We start from the raw sequence: 25944 nt of genomic DNA, 5'->3' as shown, positions 1-25944 counted from the left end.
CAAAGAAGTCACAGGACGAGAGGATGTTGGTTTAGCATCACGGGGTGGCAGGACTTGTTGCTGTTGTTGTTGTTATGTGCTGATGAATCAGAACCGACCCATAGCTGACCCTCCAGAGGGTTTTCAGAGGCAGTTAATCACATGGGAGGGAGACTGCCAATCTCTCTCTCATGGAGCAGCTGGTGGATTTGAACAGCCTGCCTTCGGGATTGCAACGCAGCTTCTTACCACCAGGCCATCGAGCTCCCTAGGCATTGGAAACTGGACAATTGGGAGGTTGAGGTTGGGATCAGGGGTCAGAGGTTAGGACTCACATTTCGCCCATCTTCTCCAGGATCTCCCTGGTCTCCCTTCTCCCCAACAGGCCCTCGAGCTCCAGGTGGCCCCTAGTAGAAGAGCAGCTTGTCTGAGACACATCTATCTCCCTGACATTTCACAGCTTGTTGCCTTCTGCCATGGGCACCTCAGCACTCTCAAAATCTGTGCAGTGTTTTCCCTTGCCCCATGCCTCCCTGCAGTGTCTCTCCTCCATCCCAATTTCTCCAACACCCTTTGTCACCCTTTGTCTCCCTCAGGATTTCCCAACACCTTTGAGCCCAGTTCTAAAGGTTCTCCCATCATCCCCCTTTCTCCTCCCACCAAATCTCACCCGAATGCCAGCTTTTCCAGGCAAACCTGGTTCACCCTGGGGATGGAGAGAGTAAATGCTTCAGGATCTGGCTGACTCAAGGAGTCGGGAAGGGAAAGGGTGAGCACAGCTGGACAGGGGGCAAGGGGGTGGACTAGATTTCCTGGGGGGACAGCCCATATCAGGATCACAGTGAGTGGTGAAGGATCAGAAAAGCACAGTGGGGAGCAGTCTCACCGGGGGGCCTTCGTCACCTTTCTCTCCAACTTCACCCTGAGAAACATGAGAGTCAGTCCAGGCCCCAGACCCTCAGTGGTGCCAACTATAGCCCGTGACTACACCCCCTGACTCCCCAGCCTTCAGGTCACTCACATCGCGTCCTCGGGGACCAATAGGCCCTGGGGGTCCAGGCCGCCCAGTGTCTCCTTTCTCTCCAGGAAGCCCCAGGCCACCCTGTGGAGAAGGTAGAAGTGAGGTAACACAGGACAGGAGCCCTTGAGATTCCAGATACAAGGTCAAAGTTACTCACCGGGGGTCCTGCTCTCCCAGTGAGGCCAATAGGGCCCTGGAGGGGGTGAGGAAGGGGGACAGGACTTAACTGAGGCTCTTGGGCTCTCACCTCATCTCTGCCTTGCCTCTACTCCCACCTTTACCCACCCGGTCTCCAGGATCTCCTTTGGGACCAGGGTCTCCAGGAGGCGACAAACCAGGTAGTCCCTGTGGATGAAAAGAAGTGAAGTCAAATATGCACACCCATGTTTATTATGGCTTTGTTCAAAATAGCAAAGAGCTGGAAACAACCTAAGTGCTCATCAACAAACGAATGAATAGAGAAGCTCTGGTATATTCACACAAAGGAATATTACGCAGCATTGAAAAACCAGGAACTCATGCAATATTATTAAAAATGGGTGACCCGGGAGGACATTATGCTGAGTGAAATATCTCAGTCACTAAAGGACAAATACTGCATAGTGCCACTGTTGTAGAACGGGACTGACATCAAGGTTGGGTTGAGACTGAGAAAGATTGGATAAACTATGTATACTGCATTGAAACAGATGAGGGAGAGAACTGTTTAAAAGAGAAATATGATTAGGAATTATGGTTATGACAAGAGTCCAGAACGGAGGTTGCATAGTGGAGTGTACTGGCGGGAGGAGATTGTATACCAATGAAAAACTTTCACTTTTCAAAGAGAAGAGCGACCTCAGGAGGAGGGGTAGGCAGGGAGAAAAATGCAACAATAGATGAATGGAAATCCAGAATCTCTGTAAACGTTCATTAAAATTAATAAGATTTTTTTTAAAAAAGAAGCAAAGTCAGGAGGACACTACAGTCTTTGCCTTCCCCGCGGCCTCACCACTCCCCCTCACTCACCCGCTCCCCTTTAATGCCAGCAGCTCCTTTGGGCCCAGTGGGCCCCACTTCTCCCTGGAAGTGACAAAGACCATTACACCAGCCAAGCTCCAACCATCATGCTTCAACTCTTGTGACCTTGAGGGCAGGCCCCGGTACAGAGCTCCAGCCTTGCCCTCAGCCCCGTAACACCCTCCCTCACCCACACCAGGCTTACTTTCTCTCCCTTGACTCCATCACCAGAAGGTCCCTGAAAACAAACAGACACAATTTGCTCCTGTCCGAGACCAGAGGGGACCACAGCCAGGACTGACCTGGGAATTAGAGCTTAACCTCTTCCCAAAGGTCATGGGGCCAAAGCTGGGGTTATGGGAAATGGGGCTCATGCCCTGTCATGGGGTCTTAAGTCACAGAATCAGAGCCAGGAGTCTGGGGGGATGGATTGTAGCAGGAGACCCAGAGCTCTGAGCCTGCCCAGGGTCTCAGGGTTCAGAATTAGTGACAAGGACGTCACTGCTCAAGTGACGGTGCTGCACGTAGAGTCCCATCCTCTCTTCACCTACCACCACTGCAGGGTCCCCAGGGGGACCAGGCTCCCCCTGTGGAGAGAGGAAAGATACAGGGATGTGTCAGGGACCCACCTAGGAACCCGTGTCCCACCTGCTGTGTCCCTGGCACCGGCCCACAGACCCACCTTCTCTCCTCGGCGGCCAGCGGGTCCTGGTGGCCCCTGCACATGGAGAGAGTGAGCCCAGAAGAGTTAGGGTGCAAGAGGAACATGAAAAGGACCCATTCCTGGTTCTGCCACTTCTTAGACTCACCTCCGGACCCTCAGGTCCAGGACGTCCTACAGGTCCTGGGAGGCCCTGGGAAAGAGGAACCGAAAGACTGACATAGATAATTGGGGATGGGGGATTGTGGCAAACAAGGGCAGAAGGGTGGGGTGGAGGTGGAGCTAGAGAGGGGTCACGGAAGATCAAAATTTAGATCAGCGGGGGTTAAGGGTCAAAGGTGCATTGGATGGGATCAACAGTCATGCAAACAGGCACAGAGGAGCAGGAGGACAGGGAGAAATGATGTCAAGAGCCCAAAGGGGACACAGAGCCAGGCCACTTGAAAGTGGCATTGGAGTTAGTGGACTCACCCGAGGCCCCGCTGGGCCAGGTGGACCGTGTTCACCCTAATAGAACAAAAGAGGTCAGAGGTGAGTCCAGGCCTGACTCTCCAAGTCTCTGAGCACCCCCTGGGCCACACGTACCTTTTCTCCAGGCTCCCCCGAGCTCCCTGTCAGCCCCTGGGCACCCTGAAGGGAGGTGAGTTACACAGTTAACACCTGGACAAGGAGTCATTCCCCACTCTGAAACGACACACTCATATTCTGGAAGGAACATTTATCCTCAAACCCTGACCTTTCAGCCTCCCCAAGCCCAGTCCCTCCAAAACCAGCACTCACTTTGGGACCAACAACTCCAGGAGGTCCACGTGGGCCCTGCAAGCAATGAATTTAGGAGTTCACAGGAAGGCAGGGGCTGGGGCTATGCCCATCACACTCAGAACTCCTGGGTCCTATACTCACCCGCTGACCTGGCATCCCAGGTGGTCCTGGAAGGCCTGGGGCTCCGTCCTCACAGTCACCCTGAAGGGGAAGTGGGAGCAGGAAGATCAAGGAAAGATTCGGCCCTGCAACATTCAGAGCCTCCAAGCCAGAACCGGAACACAAGAGGTCAGGAGGTTTTCTCTGGTCTAGCTCTCTCTCCAGACCAAGGAATCTCACCCGGGAGCTCCCTTAAAGCTGTTTTAGGCTTTCTTAAAAAAAAAAAAGAAGAGGTCAGAGCTCCTACCTTCTCTCCTTTCTCTCCAGAGGGGCCAATTGGGCCTTGAGGTCCAGGAAGGCCCTACAGGGAAGAGAATGAAGACATGAGGCCAGCATTTAATATCTAGTATCTGCCCACCACTCTAGCCATACTCCCACCCCAGCTCCCCTATCTATACCCCAAGTTCTCCAGCAGAACCTTAAGGGCCCCTCACCGGCAGTCCTGGCTCCCCCAAAACAGTGTCACCAAGACCCGGTCCAGGGGGGCCCTGGAAGAAAAGACTGAATCAGAAGATAGAGACAGGGGGCTCAGACCCCAAGTTATCCCCAGTCTACTTTGCCCCACTTACCCTTTCCCCACGATCACCTTTGTCACCCTGGAAGACAAACCACAATCCCGTGTGACACTGGATCACATCTCCCCAAGATACCAGGGGTGATGAGAGGTCATAGGGTCAAATTGGGTTACTAGGGGAGCTGAGGAATCATGACAGGAGGGGTCAAAAGGTCACATGGGCTCAAAGCAACTGAAAGGAATTGTTTGGGGTTCAAATAGGGCCACTCAGTCCCTGGATCACTGAGAGATCATGGGACCACCTATGGGTCATGCTGTCACCTTCAAGGATGTTCCAGGAAGTCCTGGGGGACCCCGGGGTCCTGGTCCTCCAACTTGGCCAGGAGGTCCTGGGGGGCCCTGATGGAAGAGAAGAGACAGGTATACGGTGGAACTCTGACTCTTGCCACATCTTGTTGATACCCCCAACCACCCAGCAGCCATCCCTACATGTCATGGAACTTACGAAAGGTCCAGGTTCTCCTTTCTGCCCAGGAAGGCCGGGCCCCTCCCCTCCAAAGACTTGTCCAGGTTCCCCCTGCAGGAGCGGAGAGCAATGAGCAGAATTCAGGATTCAGAATTCAGGTAGTCTTGAGTGACTCTGTCACTACACAGATCTGTCCTCAGGGAACTGCTTCTCAGTAGGACACTCTGGGCTCTAGGTCCCCTACTCCACACCACCCTTTCTCTTTTACTTACCGGTTCCCCTTTTGGGCCTCGAGGCCCTCGCTCTCCCTGGAGACAAAACAGAGCAGAGTGGTGGGGAGTCCTGAGGCTCCCCTGACCCCGCAACAATGGGCCAGCACTGCTCCACCCATGGGGCTCCCCACCCAGCAAAAAGAACAGGACAGTAGGGAGGGGAAGACACCTTACCGTTTGCCCAGGAGAGCCAGGCCACCCTGGGGAGCCCTGTGAAAGGATTGTCACAGTCAGACCCCCATCACTCCCTCTGGATCAGGCACTGTCCCTTGGGTGGCGCTACTGAGTCCACCAAATGGTCCACAAGGACCAGGCTTGCTCACCTTTGGGCCAGGGCTCCCAGGATTCCCGGGGCGGCCAGGGCTGCCAGGACGCCCATCTGCTCCAGGGAAGCCCTTAGGATCAAAGAGGTCAGAACATGGGGGACACCCCCTCAACACCCAGGTTTGCTAGAGGCGCAAACAGGTGCCTCTGTGTTGTCAAAGGTGAAAGAGTGTGACAGAAAAGTGGCTACTCAGAACGGAATGAAGCCCAATCCCAAATACCATGACAGTGATGAGGTCAAAGGCCTGCGCTTCCTCTGGGACTAAGAGCTCCTACCAAGACTCACCAGAGGACTGTAAAATCCACTGCCCGCCGGCCCCCAAAAGTCTCTGCTATTTACAATGTCCACTCAGGCTTCTAAGAATACTTGTCTTTCTAATTCTACTTTTCCACTCTCTCTCCTAAAAATCTTGAGGATACTTGGAGGAGGGCCCACGGGAACCTCAATGGTCTCCACACTCACCCTGTCGCCCTTTGCATTGGTGCCTCCTCGTGGTCCCTGGGGGCCTGGAGCACCAGTCCTGCCCTGAAAGAAGACAGGGGTCAGGAGGTGATAAACCAGTGGGGCACAGAGAACATATGTGGGGAGGAACTTACCGGAAGGCCAGGGGGCCCTGGGGACCCAGGTTGTCCTGTGAGACCCTAAGAAGAGAGATCAGTGAGTCCTGTGTTGGCAAGTTTCCTGAACCGCACTGATGCCCCAAAATCCATTCTCTAGTCCCCCAGTAGAGCCACTCACTATCTCTCCAGGTTCTCCCTTCTGGCCCTGGGGAAAGACATGTTGTTAAGGATCAGAGTAGGTTGGTCCTATACGGCCCTCACGTGTTCTCCCAACCCCAGGACACTTACCTTTGGACAGTGGACAGTGCAAGGCCCCGGCTGTGGCTGTAGGCAAAGGGTTTCACTGAAGTCAAAGAGTTCTACCAAGACACTCCATCTTTCCTCTGCTCCCAATTAGCCCTTCACAAGTCTTCTCCTAACCTGGGTTCCTGATGCTGCCTGACACAATGCTGTCGCCAAACCATTGACAGCCTGATCCAGGCTTGGGCCATCATCCACAGCAAAGAAAGTCTGCACAGGGCCCATGTCGGGCACCAAGCGACGCAGCTGCTCCAGGTCAGCTCCCGCCAGGCCCAGTATCATGACATTGATCCCTAAAGAAGGGGGTCGGTAGCTTGCATGATAACCCTGCTGGGTCCACCTCTACTCCCAGACCCCATTCCCACCAGCCTCACTTCTCACCAGCAGCCTGGGCCCCACGGATGGGACCAAAGATGTCACCTCTCAATGGCTCGTCCACTAACAGAACCATCACCCCTGGGGCATGGTGGCGGCGCCCAGGTGCATCTGGTCCCAACAGGCGGGCTTGAGTCATGATCACGGCTGCAGCTGGAAGGAAGGACCTGTCAGAACCCTGGGCATTAAGTGCTCAATGAGAAAGTTCCACGAGTCCACGCCGACTGCAGTCCTCACCCAGGTTATTCCCACTTGGGTCTGTATAGGGGATGTCACGGATCTTCTGCAGGATGATGCCAAGATCGTAGGAGCTGTTCAGTGGGAACAGCGGGTAGGACCGGTGGCTATAGTACAGAAGGCCAACCTGGGGAGGAAGAAGATACAGATCCTGGCTGGAGGGATGGCAAAGAAGTGATGGAGGGACACAAAACTTGAGGGGAAAGATAGAACAGGGGTAGAGGTGGGGAACAGAGCCTGGGGCACTGATGGGGAAGGAGTGGGGGACACACTGCCTAGAGGATGAGAGGGTCAGAGCAGGGACATAAAGGATGGGGGGATGATGGAGCAGGGATGAATCCGGGGGAATACAGAGTAAAGGTCAAGGGATACCACACTGGGGTGGGATGCACAAAGTCTGTGGGTATGAGTCAGCCTGAACTATATTGTCAATCATGTTTGCAGGGGTGGGCAGGGAGAAAAGTGCAACAATGAATGAACAGAAATCCAAAGTCTCTGTAAACGTTTATTAAAATTAATTAAAAAAAAATCATGTTTGGGAGCTCTGGTGGCCTAGTGGCAAGAAGCTGCACTGCGATCGCAGAGGTACGTGGTGAGGGGCAATCTTCTTCCGTACCAGTCAGATCCGACTGATGGTACATGCACAAAAAATAATAAAATAAATTTAAAAAAAAATCATGTTTGAAAAAAAGAGTCAATCTGGCAATCTGGGTTTTTTTTAACTTTTTTAAATTTTTTTTTATTATTATTATTTTGTGTGTGTGTACCGTCAAATCAGATCTGACTGGTACAGGAGGATATTGCGCCTCCCTCTCCGGCAGAGCATCTGGTGGATTCGAACCGTGTTCCTCTGGGATTGCAGTGCAGCTTCTTGCCACTAGGCCACCAGAGCTCCCCCAATCTGTTTTTTTTTAAAAAAAAGAGTCAATCATGACAGTGTAAATCTTTCTGGTGGTATAGTTTATAGTGTGCTACACCGCTAATAAAAAACCTTTATTTCCCCAGAAGTTAATAACAGAAGCATTGACCTGACAAGGAGCAGGTGAGATGTAGAACATGAGGGGAGTCTGAGTGACCGGTAGGGTAGAGGGTGGCAGCTGATGCAAAGTCTGGGGAGGCAAAGACAGGCGTCTGGACTGTCTCTGAGGACAAACCTGAACTGCCTGGGGCCCAAGGGGCCCAAGGGCAGACACCAGACGCTCTAGGACCCTCTTTGCAGCCTCTGATCGGTGAGCATTATCTCGAGTGGCGTGCAATAGGAACACCACGTCCATCAGGCCCTGGGGGCACCCTGCAGGAAGGAGGCCGAGTTACGAAGGTGGCCAGCCTATTAGTACCCTCTGAGTTCCCCCCAAACTATGTCCATCATACTTGGGTTATGTGTGACAGAGGCCTCAGGACCCCGAACACCCCCTTGGATGGGTGTCAGGGAGAAGATGTAGGAGACACCAGGCTCTAGCCCTCTCACTCGCTGAGAGTTTGAGGTCCCCGACAGTGTCTGTGGGGTTCCAGGAACTTCTGCAGGGACAGAACTCTGTTAAACAACAAGCCCTTTAGGGAGCTCCAAAATGCCAGCCCATCTCAACCCTGGCCTCCCTTCACCTTGACCAGGGCCTCTGAGTGGCCGCCAGGATAAAATGTAGTTAGATGCCCCAGATACTGGAGTCCACTCCAGAGTCACAGAATCTATGGAGGTGTCCACTACACGAAGGTCAGTTCTTGGGACTCGAGGTGACTCTGAAGGAGAGATCAGGGATCAGAGAGAATGTCCTAGGTATTACGTGGAGGGATGAGGTTTCCAAGGCAGAGTGTCTCCTTGAAGTGACAGAAGTCTAACAGGAGGGGATGCTGGGGTCAACCCAGACCCATGGTAGTACGGGGGAAACTGCAGGAGTCACTCAGGAGTCACAGGGTCCAGAAATCAGGGTGGCTATCAATAGGGGAAGTCACACCAAGACAGGTGTGGGCCCTGTGTTCTCACCAGTGCGTGCAGTGATCTCTGTGGGGGTCTCTTCTCCAGCTGACCCCATGACACTCAGCCGTATGTGGTACTGGGTTCCTGGTTCCAGTCCGTCCAGGAGGTAGCTGCTGGACTCGGGGCCCAAATCATGGAACTGCTCCTGGCCACCTGAAGCAAGTGAGAGGGTAGGGGCAGGGGATAAGTGCCAAGGTGGGGACAAATGCCACCATCAACTGATCCTAAGGACTCATTCCTCTGGACTCTGTCGATTTTAAGGACCATTTTCACCTCAGCGGTTCCATCACCCTGCAGATCTTATGCACTGTCACTGATCTCTCAGATCTCCACTGGCGGACCCCGTCCACTGTCACCACCCTCGCCACCCCAGCAACCCTGTCTACCCACCTATGATCTCTCAACTTCCCTGACTCCCACCCGGAGGCACCTCTCACCTTCGGCCCGCCAGCGCAGACGGTAGCCACGCGCCCCAGATACTGGATCCCAGTGCAGCCTCAGCGAGTGCTCCCCGCGCTGCACTACACGAAGGGTCCTCAGGGGTGGAGGAGCCTCCAGCGCTTAGGAGAAAACACACCGCCATCAGGGAGGCCACGCCCCCAAGGGCCCCTGCGCCAATCCCAGGCGAAGTCCGGCACAAGCCCCGCCCACTACTGACAGCCGAGACCCTTCTGCCTATCCCAGGATTGCTCTCCACTCTCAGACTCGCCCCCCACAGGCTCACGACCAATCCCCGGTCCCTTTCCTAATCCTAAACACAAACCTGGTTCCCAAACAATGCAGGCCACCCATCCAAGGTTTGCCCAAGTCCAACCTCCACCTACGTGTGGTGACGACGATAGAGACTGACGCGCCCTCGCGGTCCCCCACCAGCGCGGTCACGCGCACGAAGTAGCTGACACCACCTTCAAGGCCCCTGATCTCAGCGGAGTCCGTGTTTCCTGGGAGGATCTGCTCTCTCCTGGGGCCACCTGGTCAGGTGAGCATAAGACAAGAGTCAAGGATGGAGATGGCTGAATGAAGAAGGCAGTCTTGGTCAGGAAGGGCAGAGGTGGGGGCCTGAAGGACACACCGTCGCTCCGGCCCCAGGACAGTCTGTAGCTTGTGGCTCCTGGAACGCCCACCCAGGTGACACGCACAACGTCGCTGGAAGCGTTGAGAATTTGCAGCTTTGACACTGTGCCCACCGGCTCAGGAGCTGGAAAGAGAGGCAAGGTGAAGGCCAGGGACCACTAGGTTGCCAGAAGAGAATAAGGTGACACTGTGAACAGGGTCAACCTAGGAGCAGTCTGACTGTCTCCAAGAGGTTAGTGTGGGCAGGTCAGTATAGGGACTCCTAACACAATCAGTCAGCATGGGATGGGTTCATGTGAACAGGACAGTCCCAGGAAGGGGTAGCTGGAGCAGTGAGGAGTACACACTAGGGCAGGGAAGCTGACAAAGCATGACAAGCAGCTAGCCAGGATCCACTCACCAGTCCTGACCACCACAGAGGCAGGAGGCCCGTCCACACCAGCTGTGTGGGCCTGCACGTGCACTGTGTACTCTGTATCTGATTTCAGACCATCCAGCTCGGCCACCGTGGCCTCCCCAGAGACCAGCTGGGAGTTCTCTGGGCCTGGAATTGAGGATGAGAGTTACAAGACCAGCCAGATTTTGCCCCCAGTGTCCCACCTGGACCCCTGAGATAGCCAGGAATCCAGTGCAGATAATGAAGACCCAGGGAGAATGGCTAAGTGGTACCTCTCCCCCTATTTCAAGATGAACAGATGCCTGGCCCCTTCTTGTACAGCTGCCCTGGTCGAGCATCTTTAATTTTTATGTCATTTGTCACCTTATGTGATGCCTCCACCTTGACATTTGTGGGGATGAGGGACAAATGTCTCCCTATGTCCCATCCTAATGACATCTCAGGACACACCCAGTCCCCAATCCAGCCAGATTTGCCTCCATGACCCTTCTCAGCCCTTGGTCCCCACCGTGGCCTGAGCGCCAGGTGATCCTGTATCCTGTGGCTCCAGGAACTCTGGTCCAGTTGATGGTGACAGATGAGCTTCCAGCCTGAGTCACACGAACTGCTGTCACTGGGCCTAGTGGGTCTAAGGAGAGAGGCAGTGGAGCATTTGATGGGGGAGATAACTGGGGTCTGACGGCAGAGGCAGTAGGTAGTCTAATGGGGGAGGCAGGAGTCTGGACAGAGGAAGCAGTGGTGTCATAGAAGAGGAAACGGGAGGACATGAAGAGGAAAGTTATTACGTGCCATCGAGTCAGAACCATCTCAGAGGTGACCCTAAAGTGGGTTTATGGAAGTTATAAATCACACAGAAGGAGAATGCCCGTCTTTCTTCTGAGGAGCAGCTGGTGGATTCAAAGCATGTGTCTTTGGGTTAGCAGTGCAACTCCTTACACACTAGGCCACCAAAGTTCCCTGAAAAGGAAGGTGGCCGAGGCCACCTGCTGAGGAAGGGTTATAGGATTCTATCAGGAGACAGGACCTGATAGTGAAGGAGTCAGATAAGGGAAGGAGCACAGGTTCTGACAGAAGAGGTGGTGGGGATCTGAGGAGGCAGATGATAGAATAGGAGAGACACATGCGTGTGACCAAAAAAGCAGGTGAGGATCTGATGGGGATGCTAGAAAGGAGAGCAGTGATAGGCTCAGGCAAAGGAGCAAGTGTAAATATCAGAGAATAGGGAAAAGTCCAACAGAAAAGGCAGTAGAGGGCTCTGAGGGCAAAGATACCGGGGATCTTAGGAGAATGACAGTGGAGCTCAAGAAACAGGGCTTGAGAGAAAGCAAGCAGGATAGGGGAGTGGGAAGGGTCTGAGCCTGGAGGCTTGGGTTGGTGGGGGAAATAGAGGCAGAAAGGCAAAGCGTTTGTTCAAGCTCTGACCAGTCTGAGCTGTGATGACCGCAAGGGGACCTTCCTCCCTTCCCCGAAGCGCCGACACAGTCACCCTGTAGGAGGTTCCTGGCTTCAGTCCTGTGATGTCTGTGACAGTGGAGTCTAGAGACAGTGTCTGGCTAGACTCTGGACCTAAGTTTAGAGAGAAGAGTTGGCCTGCTCCTTCAGTCCCTATACCCTGATCATTCCCCTCAGCTCCCCTCCTACACCTCCCGCCACTGACCACTGTCTGTCCCCCATCTGATCTGAAATCCGCTGGCTCCAGGAACAGCGCCCCAGGACACTCTTATGCGAGTTGCATCTGTTGCCACAACCCGCAGCCTTGGGATGGCAAGCGTGACTTCCGGATCTGGGAGGGTTGGAGACAGAGATCGGGGTCAGGACCAGGAACAGAGAACTCCAGGCAGCTGTCTCCCAGCACGGGTCTGCAGTGCTCACCACGGTGGACGGTGATGATGCTGGCGCTACCCTCTCGGGAGCCCACACGAGCAGACACCCGCACAGTGTAGCTCCACCCCGCCCGGACGTCATCCAAGTCGAAGGTTGTCTGACTCCCAGGAAGCACCAGGGTCCTCTCAACCCCTGAGGGAGAAGTTGGGGTGGGTGGGCAGGAGTCAGTGACGGATCAGGACATAGGATGACAGAACTCAGTAAAAAGCGGGGATATAGGGTGATGGTAGTCAAGAATACAGGATGCAAAAGGTCAGTTAGGCATGGGGATAAGGGAACAATATGGGATATCAAATGAAGTCGTAAGAGATCAGGGATGGATGGAAACAGGATGTCTAGAGTCAGTGGACAGCAACATAGGTACGGATGACAAGGGTCTATCACAGACAGGAAGGTCCTATATATGACAATTCTGAGCTCAATACCATCCTTGAAAGTGGAGATTTAAGAAGATGGGGTAGAGGCCATAGAGACTCACAAATGGAAAGGGATGGGATGAGGGGCAAGACTTTGAGAGCTGGAACTTTAATGGGAGGGAGTGGTGCTGGCCTTGTCCACCTCACCCTGGATGCTGCGCACGGTGATGCGGTACTCAGTGGCACCGGGGACTGGGCTCCAGGACACTCGCACTCGCTGTCCAGGCAGCTCGACAGCTTGTAGGTCCAGCACCTGGCCCACGGGCTGCTCGGTTTCTGTTGGAGGGCTCCATGTGAGTGCCAGCCAGAGCCCCTGCACCTTCCCCACTCATCTGGCCATGCCCGCAAAGCCCTCACCAGTGGGGACCACCGACGCAGGCGTGGCTACCTCCCGGCCCTCCAGCAGGGTGTAGAGAGTGATACGATACTCAGTGCCTGGCTGCAGCCCTTCCAGCTGATATCGGATCACATTGGAGGGAAGCTCCACCTTTTTTGGTGGTTCTAAGCCTGGAAGATAACGAGGTCAGCTCTGCTGAATCTCAGCCCCAACCCCTGGCTGTCCACCCTGAGCCCCCTGCACTGACCGCTCTCACGCCGCCACTCCAGCCGGTAGCCTCGAGCCTCAGGCACCAGGTTCCAGGAGAGGAGAATGGACGTGGGGCCCAGGATGAACGAGTTAAGGGTCTGCTCAACAGAAGGATCTGTCCAGGGCACATGGATGTCAGTCATCCTGTCCTGCCTACCCCACCCCAGCCTACTGAAGACACCCAGCTTCTCACCAGTGCGGGCGGTCAGGGTGGAGGCAGGCCCTACGGTCCGGCCAAACAGTGCGCTCACCGTCACCTCATAGTCCATGCCAGGCTCCAGGCCACGCAGCAACATTGACTGCTTCCCAGTGCCCAGCTCCTGCTGCTCTGCAGCCCCACCTGGAAGGGACACAGAGGATCAGTGGGCCTTGAAGACTGGGGACCTTACAAGCCTGTCTGAGGCACAGAGATTCCCCTCAGCCTACACATTTCACTCACCTCTAAGGGCTCGCCATGTCACACGGTAGCCAGTGGCACCCGGCACGCTCCGCCAGGCCACCAGGAAGCTGTGGGTCGTGGTGTTCTGGATGGTGAGCTCTGGGCCCTCCAGGGCAGCTGAGGAAAGAAAGGTCCCCCATCACAGATTAAGGGTCAGGAGTGGGAAAGGTTACTGAGTTGGGTGGTTGGGTGAGGGGGGTCAGAGGTTGCTCACTGGTTTGAACTGTGCCGCTCACAGCCTCGCCGATGCTGTTGGCGTAGAGGGCGACCACTGTCACCTGGTACATGGTCAGAGGCCGGAGGCCCTGTAGCCGCACGCTAGTCTCACCAGCTGGAACGTTCACCTGCACAGGCTCAAGGTCAGCTCACTTGCCCAGCCAAGTTGCCAGCCTCTAATTCCCACGCCTGCCATCCTCACCTCTCGCATTTCACTTGCCAGTGGTTGCCCCAGTCCTGTCAGAGGTGTGTACTGGACCTTGTACCCAGTCACAGGACCACTGGCTGCTGTCCACTGTACATGCAGGGACTGACTGCCCACCTCAGACAGCACCAGGTCCCGTGGGCCAGAGGTCACATCATCGGCTAAAAGTGAAGGGAATGGAATATCAAGGCAGGAAGGTCAGAGCATAGGGTTGGTAAGGTCAGCACCTCCAGGTCAGGATCAGGGGACAGCACCCCCAGCTTGGAGTCAAAGGTCGGGAGCTCTTGAGGTAAAACCACTGCCCCCTGGGTCAGGGTCAAGTCCAGATCAGGCCACACAGTATGGGCAGGAACTCACAGGGCAAGGTCACGGGCACACCACCCGCAGTCGTACACACTTGGCGGGAAATAAGGGGCAGAAGTGTTCTTAAGATGCTGAAGTCATTGACGAAGAAGAAGAAATCACTGGTGGGCTGTGAGGCAATTCGCTTCAGCTCCTCAGCGTCAGCGTTCTTGATCCCTGAAGTGATGCCCAATCACAGTTCAACTGCCACGTTCCCTCTGACTGGCTCTTACCCTCAATTTACCCCTTACCTTGGCTCAGGACTCACCCACAGCAAATAGCTTGACTCCCTGCCCCTTCAGCCTCTGGGCAGCTGTGTCCACCATGTCCTGGGACTTCCCATCCGTGATCAGGATGCAGACCTGGAACAGGTGCAGGGGTCAAACCAAGGCTCCCCCTGGACCCTTGATTTGGGTCACCTTGGGAGGCACGGTGAGATTAAGAATTACCTTGGGGACGCCAGGACGGGCCAGCTGAGGCAGGAAGATGTGGTCAGCCACATGGAGAATGGCAGCTCCGGTTCGTGTATTGCCCCCTTTGTAGCTGAGCTCCCGGATGGCACGGATTGTATCGCTCCCTGAGCCAAGCGCATCGAGGCCAAACTCTGTCCTGTGGGGTTGGAAGGTGGTAGCAGCTCAGGGGTGATGACCTCCTCCGACTGTGGCCTCTCAGAGACCTCCAGGGCAAGGGCCTGGACACCAGGCTTCCTTGAGGATCCTCTTGGTCCTATAGCTCCTGTTCCTACACATGAAGCCCCTCACCCTGAGTCAACAGACACCCCTGTGGATTCTACCCTTGGCTAAGTCTGGACACATCCAGAATCCCTGGAGCCGAGAGCTTGAGGGAGGGGAGAATGCCTTCTTAATTTAACAATTACAGGGAAACGGCCAGTCAAGCCTGGCCAGACAAGAAAACCTGAGTAAGGGGTGGAGCTGAGGGGGCCAGAGAGTTAGAACAGGGAGCGTCCAGCAGACATGTAATGCGTGGGGATCTCTGCCTCCAGAATAAGAAACAAAGTCCTGTCTTTGGCCGGGCACTAGCCTGGGGACATGTCAGAGATCAAGGGCTCTTACTTATGGGACCTCCTAGGCCTGTATCTACAGAATAAGTCCTGGTTCAGCATCTCTGGGGTCTCCAAAGCCTACCTCTAGAGTGGTTTGGCTTGGGGGTTTCTGGCTTTCCAGGCATGTCTGAGGAATGGCATTTTGGTGGGGTCTGCTGGCACCCAGCCCTTGGTGGGGCCCACTCACCGGGGGTCGTCGCTGTACTGCACCGCTGCGAAGCGCACGCCCTGAGCACTAGCGGCCCCAGAGAAGGGCAGCACTAGCCCCTCCAGGAAGCCGCGGACTTCTCGGAAGTTATTGCGACCGATAGAAGAGGACCCGTCAAGTAGGAACACAATGTCAGCGGAGTAAAGACGTGTACAGGTCACTGGAGCAGGGAGAGGAGATTACGACTTCTCCTTGGAGCCCCCCAAGCCCTCCTTCACCCGACCCTTGAAGATTGAGGGGGCGGCCTGATTTATGCAAATTCATGTAAATCTTGCATTTATGCAAATCTTGCCCCGGACCCTTGGAAGGCCCGGTGAGAGGACCTGCACGCGCGGAGGGTTGGAGCAGGCAGAGTTGGGGGGGCGCTTCTGAGGAGGGGTTGAATCTAGGGCAGAAGTCGGCCTCCGTGGACGCACGCAGATTTAAGAGGGTCTGGTGCAGGATGGCTAAAGATAGAGGACCCAGAGCGCTTTGGGGGACCCGGATTAGGAACCTGGTAGGGCTAGCGGTTTGTGGGGGGCTCCGGCACGGACAGCGGAGGGCGTACGAAGTTCGGGAAGAATTGGGGAGAATCCGCGCGCGCGTTTTGGAGGTGAGGTGGGAGGGCCCGGTCGATGGGGCCCGCGGGTGACCGGGTGCAACGCCCCGAATGGGGCCCTTCCTGCGCTGCACGCACCTCTCTCCCGGGTCTGGGCTCGCACTCGGGGCGCCCCCGCCAGGACCCCAGCGCAAAGCGCGGCCACCAGGAGTCGCAGCCTCATCCTGGGTGAGGGGATCGGTTAGCCAGGACCCTCTCCCCCTGCCCCGCGGGGCCTCAGCAGGTAGAAACCCAAGCGGACCACTCTTCTCCCCCTGAGCCAGCCGCCCAGCCCGGCCCGGCCTTGCCTGCGCGTCCTCCGCTCCTGCCGCCGCCGCAGACGCGCAGCCGAAGCAGAGAAAAGTCCCTGCTCCCAGGAGGCGCAGCGGAGGGCGGGGACCCGGCCCGCCCCCACCCCACCCCCAACCCCGCAAGGTCGCCACCCCTTCCCCTCCCTGTGGATCTGACTCGCCTTAAACACAAGCCCCCCTTTTGTGGCCTCTGGGAATCCCCCTAAGATTTCGCACCGGAGCTGATCCTGAGCTGAGAGGAGTATCCACCCCTAGAGGGGCGCAGATCCCGGCTGCTTTGGGTGAAAGCGCAGTAACCAGTGAAACGGCTACTGGAGGTCAGGATGTAGACAAGTTCCTGGAAACTGAGGGGACAACAGCAGAGGTGGATAGGGAAGGCAACAGCTGGAGATGACTCACGTGGCGGGGGGCCTAGACAAGCCCTCAGGCCATAGGTCTCACCAGCCACTCCTGTGATTCAGCCATCCCTCCTCTGTCAGGCCTCCTGTGCCCTATGCCACTCCCCTTACCAGTTGCAGTGGTCTTAGCAATTATGGGGAGCATCCCAGGGAAACCCAAGATCCATTGAGCTGGGCCCAGGTAATGTTCCTCAACAGACTTGAAGGAGGAAGCCAGATAGACAACTTGTATTATGCTCATGTATACTGTGCATCCCAGTCTCCCCCACCCCCCGTGGTGCCCTTAATCAGTCCCAGGCAGATGCCATCCAGCTGTGTCTGCAGGGAGGGGGCTGCCCAGATGTGAAGGAAGGGACCACCCGCTGTGATAACTCACCCCTCAGGAATCTCTGCTTTCTTACTCACACCCACACTGGTGGGTTGTCTGAGCCCCGGGCTGGGTTACCCACCCCCAGCACATCCTCAGTATGTCCTGTTAGCCTCCCTTCTTCAATGAACTAGTCTTGATTGGAAGCACAAGTCCTCATTACACTGCCAGAGCTCCTTTAGTTGACTCTTCTTGAAGACCTCCCTCCATACAACACCCCCACCAGGACCACCATGGGTCGCTCCCGCTTCTCATCTCATACACCAGAATGATCATGAGCCCTCTATCTGATACTCTCCTTATCCAACTTGACTTTCCGTCTCCCCTCTCCTGATGGTCCCAAGCATGTGAATTTTCACTAGGGAAGTGACATCAAGGCAGAGAGAAATTCCCTCCAAGAGCTTTTCCCCACTGGTGCCGGTTGACTCCGGGGGGGCCGGAAAGCATCACCACTCAGCCCTTCTGACGTGGGACTGAGTGGGGAGAGATGGAGGCAGGTGAACTCAGCCCTGATGGTTGGTGTGGAGAGAACAGGGACAAGAAAGACCGTGGCTGCCCAGAAATCCAGAATACAGGGACAGCCCCTCTTATGATTCCCACAGGAGAGGGTGTCAGGGAATCAGGTGTCTTTGTTACAGAGGAAGCTCCTGAGTCTCCTTCCATAAGAGTGGACAGGAACAGGGCAGATGTCATGTGGATATGGACACACATGAGGGTGCAGCTTTTAGGAGAGACTGGAGACCCAGCTGAGAGTGTGTTCAGGAAGAACTGTAAGGTACCCATAAAAGAAATATGAAGGAGGGAGCTCTGGTGGCCTAGTGGCAAGAAGCTGCACTGCAACTCCAGAAACATGAGGTTCGAATCCACCAGATGCTCTGCTGGAGGAGGGACAATGTTCTCCTCTACCAGTCAGATTCGATTTGACGGTACACACACACAAAATAATAAAATAAATTAAAAAAAAAAAAGAAATGTGAAGGGAGCTCTGGTGGCCTAGTGGCAAGAAGCTGCGCTGCAATCCCAGAGGTATGTGGTTCGAATCTACCAGATGCTCTGATGGAGGAGGGACAATCTCCTCCTGTACCAGTCAGATCCAATTTGACAGTATACACACGAAAAATAATAACATTTTAAAAATTTGAAAAAAAAAAGAAATGTGAAAGGATCACTAGGTGAGGAGGCTGTTGGGAGTTTGGGACAAGACTGGGATATGAGTAAGACATGTTCTCTGAGGCCACTGACTCTAGCCACCCAGCAAGCACACAACTCCAAGTATAGCCTCAGAACTCAGCATCTAACTCAGTACTCCTTCTTGTATACTCCATATTGTCAGATGACACCGTATTTGTGTCCAGCTAGATTTCTTTCTAGGACATAGCTTTTCCCGTTCCAGACTCCTGGACACTCCCATAAGTCCTCACCATAACTGTGGCCAAAGCTATGACCAACCCTTTCTTCAATTTGCCAGTCCTGCTGAGGACGCTGTCTCTCTTTGTAGACAGTGACTTCTGCTCTACCAGTGAAGCTCGCCAGCACTGCCATAGAAATTCATGCTGATCTCAATTCTGACCACATCCCTTATCTTTATAGGAACCTCTGATGCCCCTCCCCTTAAATGCCTTGTGGGTAAACTAGAACTTGGCTTGGCATTCAAGGTCCATTGAGGTTAGATCACTTCCAGAGGGTAGAGCTCTCTCAAGGATGTGCTGCATGTGCCTCTAGCCTTAAAGGGTTAGAGCTGGGCTCAGAGGAAAAATGAAGCCCAAACCTGCAGCAGCACATACTAGTCACCCTGCTGTCATGTTTAAGATATTGACTGCTAACTGAAAGTCCAAATCCACCCGCCACTGCTCAGGATAACAAGGCACAGTCTTTTCCAGTAAAGGTCCACAGCCTCAGAAAGCAGAGGGAGGGTAGGTAAGCTGGTTATCAACCTGAAGACAGTGGGTTTCTTGTTTGGTGTGCAGCATCTACTCATCCTCCCAAATAATCTACAAGCATCCCAAGGTTCTACACTGTCCAATGGCTGTTCTCCAACTGTCAAACACGCCAGCTGGTTTGTGGGCTTTCGAGGAATTTGACAAATGCTTTCTGATTGGCACCTGTGCCAGCAAATGAGAGCGAGTCTGGTTGGTGCAATCTTAACATATTCAGCAGGTTTGAGTTCCACTGGAGGAGCCTTGGAAGAAAGACCTGGCAATCTACTTCCAAAAGATCGACCACATGAGCCTGGATCATTTGTATAGCCTCTGGTAGGGGTGGCAGCAGCAAATGGGTGTAAGGCACCAGATCCATAGTCAACACCACAGTAACAGCAGTCAAAAAAAAATCAAAAGATGACCTTTAATGGAAACATTTGTTGTCAAGGACTTCCCCAGTGTTAAAGAGCAATTATGTCGGTTTAAAAAGGTTTCAACTGCTTTCTATGCATCTAAAAGTTGGGACAATGAATAATGACAGAATAACTGAGGCCTTTGGCTTGTGGTGTAGAAGCCTGGACTGCCAAAAGCACAAATATGTTTTAAGAAGTACAACCAGGGAGCTCCTTAAGAGGCAAGAATGGGGAATGTCCTCACATACTCTGGGCATGTTGGCAGGAGGGGCCAATCCTTGCACACATCACGCAGGGAAAGGTGCAAAGGAAACTCTAGAGACTCTCAACAAGATAGGTTGATACACTGACTCTAACAATGGGTTGGAGCACATCAAAGATCCTGAGGATGGTGCAGGATTGGGTCATTATGAGTCAGCCCACGTGGAGGTACCCAATGAGCAGCTGGGATGTGCGGGGGAACTCTTGAATGGCACTTCTTGGCCCCTTGCCCACCAGCAATTTCCCCCTAGATTCAATCCCTCACTTCCCACTGGGCTCCCAGAAGACCTGACTATGGAAGTATCTGAGGGAGGGGTTATGTAGAAAAGGGGCCTTGCTGCCTCACCTTCCTTAGGATCCAGGGGCCACATGCTGGGGACCAGACACTGAGTGTTCCATCAGGTCCAAGCCATCACAGAAGGGATCAGCAACTCAGAACTCGCCTGGGACAGTCCTGGCCAAGGGAGGGGGCTCCGGCCCCACTGAGCTCAGGGCTATTCTTGGAGCCTGAGTCAGCTACAAATTGAGGCAAACGATTCTTGCCTTGCTTGTCCAGGCAGCAGTCAGAAACCAAATAGGAACACTGCCCCAGGCCCTCTTCTCCCAGAATCCAGAGTAAACACATTGAAGAGGCTTCCTCCAAGTCCCAGGGGCCAGGGATTTCCAGAAGACAATTCTACAGGATCCTCTGCAAGGGCTTTGAGCCCCCTGAGCTTCCAGGCTGGGAGCCCTCCCAGGCTAAAGGCCAGGCTTCATTCCCATAGATCCTACATTCCCACTCTCAGGACAGGATGGCTGACATCCCCCATGTGGCTGAGTGGGAACATCTGGGCTCAGCTCCCTGCAGGCATCAAAGGCTTCCGGCCTGGGTGTTGCAGCCCCCACACATGCCCCTGGCTGAGGACACATCAGCCAAGGATGTGGAAAGGCAAAAAGGATTCGGGGGACAAAGAACTAGAATAAAGGTCTTGCTCCCCAACTGGACTCAATGCCAAGGCAAAAAAGGAACAAGACAGTTTTCTTTTCTTTTCTTTTTTTTTTTTTTTTACAAGACAGTTTTCAACATGATTTTATTGGTAGTTAATCTGTGACATAGCTTCTTCTTGCAAAGGTCTGAGGATTTAGGGTGGCACGCGTGGTGGGGGGACCATGTGCCCCCCTGCCCCTCCCTTCTGCCTACACAGGCTCCTTGCCTAGAAGCGCAGCCAGAACATGCCGCTACGGATCCGGTTGTAGTCTGGGAGTTGCTCGATGGGGCCTGTGGGGATAGGTGGGGCGTCAGGGTGGAGTACCTGGCCTGCACAGGGACACCTGGACCTGTGCCCCACCCGACTCGGAGCTGCCCAGCACAGGGGAGGCTCTGAGTGGAAAGAGGGACGAGAACATTCCTTCAGGGTGCGGGACCTGTCCCTTCACGCTCGGAGCCCCACCCCACACAGAGGTGCCCGTTACCTGTTGGGTGTGGGGCATTAATGGAGGCACCTTGGCAGGGAGTCAGGGAGCTGCCGGGGCAGGTTTACTGAAAAAGAACTCCCTGGCAGCCAGGCTATTGGGGAGAACCTCCTGGAGGCCTCAACTTGCTGCTTCCAGTGCCAGCCGGGGGCGGGGAAATAGAAGCTGAAAGAGAGGCCAAGGGACCAGCCAAGAGGACAAAGAGCCACTCTAGGCCACTCACCTATTCCAGCCACTGCTGGACACTGGTCATAGAAGTACTTGGAGCAGACCTCACGCACTACACTGGCATCCACCTCCTGTGGGGCAAGAGCAGAGGACATGCTGACTTACAGGTACCTGGAGACCACCTCAGCTTGGCAACATTACCCAGATGATCAAGATCGATCACTCAGATGGGGGAGCTGTCCCCTAATCCAAAAGGAGTGAGGTGGCAGGTTTATCCCTACGGTAGACCTCCTTGGCTTCTGCCACCCCACTTTCCTGCGGTGATGGCTACCCAGGACACCAGGGATGTCTCCAGGACTGTACTGTCAGGCCCCACTTCCCACCTCCCAAAGGCTTGCTAGGCCAAGCCTGTGGAACCTCTCCCACGGGGTCTGCGTTACCGAAAGCCGGCTCTCCCATTCAGCCAGGGGAATGCGGCGGCCATAAGTCAGGAGGCTTCGGCCAATGTCCTCACACACAGGAGTAGTACCTGCAAGAGCAGGAGGAAGCGTCGGATTTACCCAGTCCAGACCAGAGCCACTGGTGCCCACAGCTGACTCCAGATTACAACCACCGTCTCTCTTATGACCACCTGTTGCTGAAACAGTGGGCTGGTGACTTCGCCCACACTCACCTACATAAAATCAAGTCACTCAAGGAGGGCGGGGGAATGATCGGAAGCACCTTCTTCCCTAACCTAGCTTAGGACAATGGTCACGTGGGGGCTGTCACCGCCAGCAAACACCTCCTCCCCATCTTCCCCAAAGGACCGGAGAGCTCACCATCCAGATGAGACACTAGGGCGTTCCTGAGGATGTTCTTGCCCCGGACCACTTCGCTTTCTGTGGCACTGGTACACAGGCGCATCCTAAAGCACGGATGGGTTGCAAGAGTGCATTCTGAGAGACTGTGCCTTTTAGCCGCCCCGAACCCTTCTCACAGTCCTGGGCTGGTACTCACCACTGGCCTTGCAGGAAGAACATCATGTCATCAATGCTCATGTGGTCACAGACAAAGTGCGCCCCCAGGAGCCCTGTTTCCGCATAGCAGATGTTGAAGGCCTGGAAACTCTGGCACAGCTTGTTGGTCACAGCAACGGCAGCCAGAGGGCTGGACAGGTTCTGCCGGGGCAAAGGCTGTCACCCACTTGCCTGCGGTCCATGGCCCCAATACTCTCCCCTCCCGGAAGGCAAGGGAGGGGACAGTACATAACTCACCTTGCCACCACCGTAGGTGCAGTCATAGTGGCCAATAATGGCATTGGCCACTTGGAGGGCCACGTTATCCGGGTTTGCCCAGCCAGGCCCCTCCACTGCAATGGCCACATGGGCCAGGGGAAGGGCATCATCGCGATGGCGGATCTGGAACGGTACATGGGCAGGTTGGGAGGCAGCCAGGCTGCTGAGGTGACTAGGAAGAGTGGAGATGGAGCAATGCATGTGTATGTGAACACATGTGGTCCCACGGGGCCACTTTCCCACTCCAGAGGCATGCCTGGAGATCAGGTGGATAACCACACACACAGACACACACATGGGCCTCCCAGAGGCCAGGTGGACACACCCACACCCCCTCACTCCAACCCACCCGAGGCCCATGTGAGCTGAGAATACCAGCCCTGTCCACCAGAAAGCACACCTCACTGCCGGTGAAGCGGCACGACTGGATGGTGGGCACAGCATCCCCTGGGTACGTATGAGAGACGGTACTGAAGTGCTTCTGGGCGAGGTCGAGGAGCTGACGGTGTTCCACTCCTGCCAGGACAATGTTACTGAGCAGCCGGGATCAAGGGAAAACGCAGAAGATCCCTGAGCTGCCTCAGTGAGACAAGCGGCAGATGACAGACTGGTTGTCAAGACAGGGTGAGGGTTAGGGAACTTTCACTAACAGACCTGCTTGTGGCAAGGGAAGCACTTCTGGGCTGCACAGGTCCCCTCGCCTCACCCACAGACGTGGGAGTGCAGTGAGTGTCAAAAACAGGTGCCTGTTTGTGTCGATTCTTGCCCTCAAAGAGACTTCTCATCTCCACCAAGGGGAAGACGGGAATTCCTCAGGCACAAAGCCGTGTGCCATGTCCCACTAGCCCTTCCTTCCCCAGGAAGATCCTGGCTGCTGTTCATGTGAGGGGTAGTGAATGTAAGAGCACACAGAGGGGCTCCTGCAGGACTCTGAGTACCTTTGGGGTCCCTGAGAGCTGGAATAGCACAAGTTACATTATAAACCTATGTCCTTACATCCCCGTACAGGACTCACCTGTGCGGATCCACAGGAGGTGGTCCCCGCTGCCCTAGCATCCCAAGTGGTGAGCACTGGGACAGCAAGGAGCCCACCCCAAGCAATGGCGTGCCAGATGCCTCAGCCATCTTCCTCCCTCCCCTAAGCTTAGGCCTGCTCCAACTCAGTAAAGCCTGACAGGTCAGAGACTCAGTCTTTGATCCTCTGGTTCCCTACCTCCAAGACTTCTATTTGTGCTCTTACCAGCCTGTCACCCACTCAGCCATTCGAATGGCTAAAGCCATAAAAAGGAAGCATCTTTGGCCCTGCTCTCCTACCCACCAGGATCAGACTTGTCAAGCTTCTGTCTATAAAAATATCCTGAGCACACTCACTTCTCTTCCCTGCTCCTGCTGTCCCCACCAGGTGCGACACAGCCCTTCCTTGGCTGGTCTACCCTCACTCTGGGGACCAGAGAGAATGCTTCTTTCAGGAAGATAATCAACACATCAGTCATATGGACGGGACCCTGTTACTGAAACTTAATACACTGCCGCTCCTGTGGCTGAGGTGAGGGGACCGGTCTGGCCCACAAACAGCAGAGTAAGCCTTAGCGTATCCATCACACTGTGGAACAAACCCTCCCCTCCGCTCAGGTCCCTCATGCTGTCTTTTCTTTGGTTTTAGTTTACTGATGCACATTTTCCTCCCTCCCACTCCCTTCTCCTTTCCCCAATTCACTTTGTAATCCACTTATTTTTTTCATGCCCTCTTAATCTTCTGTCCAAGTATGTGTTAATCTAACTCCCAAATCTAAAAGATACTTCTAGCTATTATCAAATGGGCATTATCACACATCCAATATCTGGCTTGCTGTCAGGGTCATAACGAACAGGCCCAGGGGCTTGTCTCCCCAGCCCACATGCCAAGTATAGACTTGCCTGGGACCAGGAGGGACTAGAAAAGGCCTAAAGCCTGGGAATGGGCCAGCAGCCAAACTGAGACCAGAACTAATGGGGGCCAGCACCAGAAGTAGTGGCAGAGTAGACTCTGACCTAACCGCACAGGGCCGCGAAGAGAGGTGCGCCGGCACGAGCAGGACTAGGACAAGGTGACCCAGAACTGTAGCAAAACCAGGAGAACTGAGGCCCTGGTAGCCCAGACTTGTGCCCACCCGCCCATTTTACCACAGGGCTTTACCTCCAGCTGCTGCAAGCACCATTCGTGGGGCCTTGTAATGTCTGCTGAGGTATTCCGTCAAGTCTGCACGTGACAGCTTCCTACAAGACACACCCCAGTAGATCAATACCTCTCTCAAACCAGAGCAGGGAGGGTCATGGCAAATGGGCTGAAGAGATGAGGAAAGGTACAAACAACTTCCCTAGAGAGCGACTGTGACCTAGCACATTCATCAAGGGCCCTTTCCTGTCTCTGCAGCCACTCCTCCAGGGCCTGCAGGACAGTCTGCCTCACACCTGAACCCAGGACAGGTTCACAGTCCTCACCCAAGAGGGGATGTGCTGTGGAGACCCTTACAGGTCATGTCTCACCAGGGGACAGTAAGACACACGGGAGGAGACCACACCCTCGCTTCTCAGGCTGGCAGAACATGTGCGTGAACACATCCTACAATTTGAGTAAACACATGTTGCTGTCATCGTTATGTGCCATCAAGTCGCCTGCGACCCACAGCAACCCTGTGTACAACAGCTCTGCAGCCTGCCCTGTCCTGAGCCAGTCTCACTGACTCTGACACACCAACCCCCATTACCCTAGTTACTGTATCAATCCATCCCATCTAGAGTCCTGCTCTCCTACGCTGTCCCTCCACCCTGCTGAGCATGATGTCTTTCTCCAAGGACTGGTCCCTCCTGGCCATGTGCCCAAAGCATGTGAGACAGAGCTTTAAAATACTAGCCTCCAAGGAGAAATTTGGTTTCAACCTCTTCAAGACAGACCTATTTGTTTCCTTGCCCTTAAAAAGGATTCACACACACACAAAAAAGAAAGGATTCACAAGGACCGTACAGCAACCCAGAAAAGGTCTCTGATCATGTAACTTAGGAAAATAAACAGGCTGTATGAGCAGTCAGTCAACTGTATACAAATGCTTGTAGAATTGGCCTGGAAGGGATCTGGCCCTAGTCCAAATGGGGGACATATTTACTACAGGGAAAATCAACCCTCACCTGGCGTTCTCACTGGGCCCCTCCACAGGCTGGGCCAGGGGGGTGCCCTGGAACGCTGTGGCATGCAGATAGTCAAAGACCACATCCCGCAGGGAAGCATCATTCTCCTGCAGCTCACGTAGGATCACATCACGCTCCTTCTCAATCTGTGAGTCTTCCAGGCTACAGTTTTGCACGATGTCTGCCAGAATTTCCACAGCT

General features: G+C 54.5%; 2 protein-coding genes across 2 annotated transcripts in view; both read right to left on the bottom strand.

Annotated features, from left to right (window-relative positions):
- The window catches only part of COL7A1 (collagen, type VII, alpha 1), a 33919-nt gene extending 17723 nt beyond the window's left edge, over positions 1 to 16196 (bottom strand). The window contains exons 1-54 of the mRNA XM_006893020.1: positions 16112 to 16196; positions 15415 to 15595; positions 14614 to 14773; positions 14433 to 14526; positions 14180 to 14341; positions 13820 to 13983; positions 13616 to 13745; positions 13402 to 13518; positions 13156 to 13302; positions 12961 to 13077; positions 12734 to 12883; positions 12524 to 12652; positions 11949 to 12092; positions 11734 to 11859; positions 11499 to 11642; positions 10585 to 10704; positions 10080 to 10223; positions 9678 to 9803; positions 9430 to 9576; positions 9043 to 9165; positions 8612 to 8758; positions 8233 to 8367; positions 8002 to 8148; positions 7785 to 7921; positions 6631 to 6757; positions 6400 to 6546; positions 6139 to 6311; positions 6007 to 6042; positions 5897 to 5923; positions 5755 to 5799; positions 5621 to 5683; positions 5157 to 5228; positions 5008 to 5043; positions 4834 to 4869; positions 4601 to 4672; positions 4417 to 4494; positions 4151 to 4177; positions 4016 to 4069; positions 3829 to 3882; positions 3564 to 3623; positions 3441 to 3476; positions 3246 to 3290; positions 3132 to 3167; positions 2809 to 2853; positions 2682 to 2717; positions 2551 to 2586; positions 2205 to 2237; positions 2009 to 2062; positions 1286 to 1345; positions 1158 to 1193; positions 1001 to 1081; positions 866 to 901; positions 650 to 685; positions 315 to 386 (exon numbers count right to left, since the gene is read on the bottom strand). Coding sequence (XP_006893082.1) covers positions 315 to 386; positions 650 to 685; positions 866 to 901; positions 1001 to 1081; positions 1158 to 1193; positions 1286 to 1345; positions 2009 to 2062; positions 2205 to 2237; positions 2551 to 2586; positions 2682 to 2717; positions 2809 to 2853; positions 3132 to 3167; positions 3246 to 3290; positions 3441 to 3476; positions 3564 to 3623; positions 3829 to 3882; positions 4016 to 4069; positions 4151 to 4177; positions 4417 to 4494; positions 4601 to 4672; positions 4834 to 4869; positions 5008 to 5043; positions 5157 to 5228; positions 5621 to 5683; positions 5755 to 5799; positions 5897 to 5923; positions 6007 to 6042; positions 6139 to 6311; positions 6400 to 6546; positions 6631 to 6757; positions 7785 to 7921; positions 8002 to 8148; positions 8233 to 8367; positions 8612 to 8758; positions 9043 to 9165; positions 9430 to 9576; positions 9678 to 9803; positions 10080 to 10223; positions 10585 to 10704; positions 11499 to 11642; positions 11734 to 11859; positions 11949 to 12092; positions 12524 to 12652; positions 12734 to 12883; positions 12961 to 13077; positions 13156 to 13302; positions 13402 to 13518; positions 13616 to 13745; positions 13820 to 13983; positions 14180 to 14341; positions 14433 to 14526; positions 14614 to 14773; positions 15415 to 15595; positions 16112 to 16196 — 5025 coding nt within the window. The remainder of the gene's footprint in view (positions 1 to 314; positions 387 to 649; positions 686 to 865; positions 902 to 1000; positions 1082 to 1157; positions 1194 to 1285; positions 1346 to 2008; positions 2063 to 2204; positions 2238 to 2550; positions 2587 to 2681; positions 2718 to 2808; positions 2854 to 3131; positions 3168 to 3245; positions 3291 to 3440; positions 3477 to 3563; positions 3624 to 3828; positions 3883 to 4015; positions 4070 to 4150; positions 4178 to 4416; positions 4495 to 4600; positions 4673 to 4833; positions 4870 to 5007; positions 5044 to 5156; positions 5229 to 5620; positions 5684 to 5754; positions 5800 to 5896; positions 5924 to 6006; positions 6043 to 6138; positions 6312 to 6399; positions 6547 to 6630; positions 6758 to 7784; positions 7922 to 8001; positions 8149 to 8232; positions 8368 to 8611; positions 8759 to 9042; positions 9166 to 9429; positions 9577 to 9677; positions 9804 to 10079; positions 10224 to 10584; positions 10705 to 11498; positions 11643 to 11733; positions 11860 to 11948; positions 12093 to 12523; positions 12653 to 12733; positions 12884 to 12960; positions 13078 to 13155; positions 13303 to 13401; positions 13519 to 13615; positions 13746 to 13819; positions 13984 to 14179; positions 14342 to 14432; positions 14527 to 14613; positions 14774 to 15414; positions 15596 to 16111) is intronic.
- A 4678-nt stretch (positions 16197 to 20874) lies between these two features.
- Positions 20875 to 25944, bottom strand: part of LOC102861770 (cytochrome b-c1 complex subunit 1, mitochondrial-like) — an 11062-nt gene continuing 5992 nt past the window's right edge. Inside the window, exons 5-13 of the mRNA XM_006893019.1 lie at positions 25744 to 25942; positions 24755 to 24834; positions 22979 to 23094; positions 22558 to 22701; positions 22301 to 22461; positions 22123 to 22208; positions 21742 to 21830; positions 21357 to 21432; positions 20875 to 20939 (exon numbers count right to left, since the gene is read on the bottom strand). Of these exons, the coding sequence (XP_006893081.1) occupies positions 20875 to 20939; positions 21357 to 21432; positions 21742 to 21830; positions 22123 to 22208; positions 22301 to 22461; positions 22558 to 22701; positions 22979 to 23094; positions 24755 to 24834; positions 25744 to 25942 (1016 nt within the window). The remainder of the gene's footprint in view (positions 20940 to 21356; positions 21433 to 21741; positions 21831 to 22122; positions 22209 to 22300; positions 22462 to 22557; positions 22702 to 22978; positions 23095 to 24754; positions 24835 to 25743; positions 25943 to 25944) is intronic.

The sequence above is a fragment of the Elephantulus edwardii genome, unplaced genomic scaffold, assembly GCF_000299155.1.
Source record: "Elephantulus edwardii isolate Elephantulus edwardi_28Jun2011 unplaced genomic scaffold, EleEdw1.0 scaffold00121, whole genome shotgun sequence".
Lineage (NCBI taxonomy): Eukaryota > Metazoa > Chordata > Mammalia > Macroscelidea > Macroscelididae > Elephantulus > Elephantulus edwardii.
The sequence above is the reverse complement of the archived record's forward strand: the minus strand, read 5'-3'. Positions and strand labels throughout refer to the sequence as shown.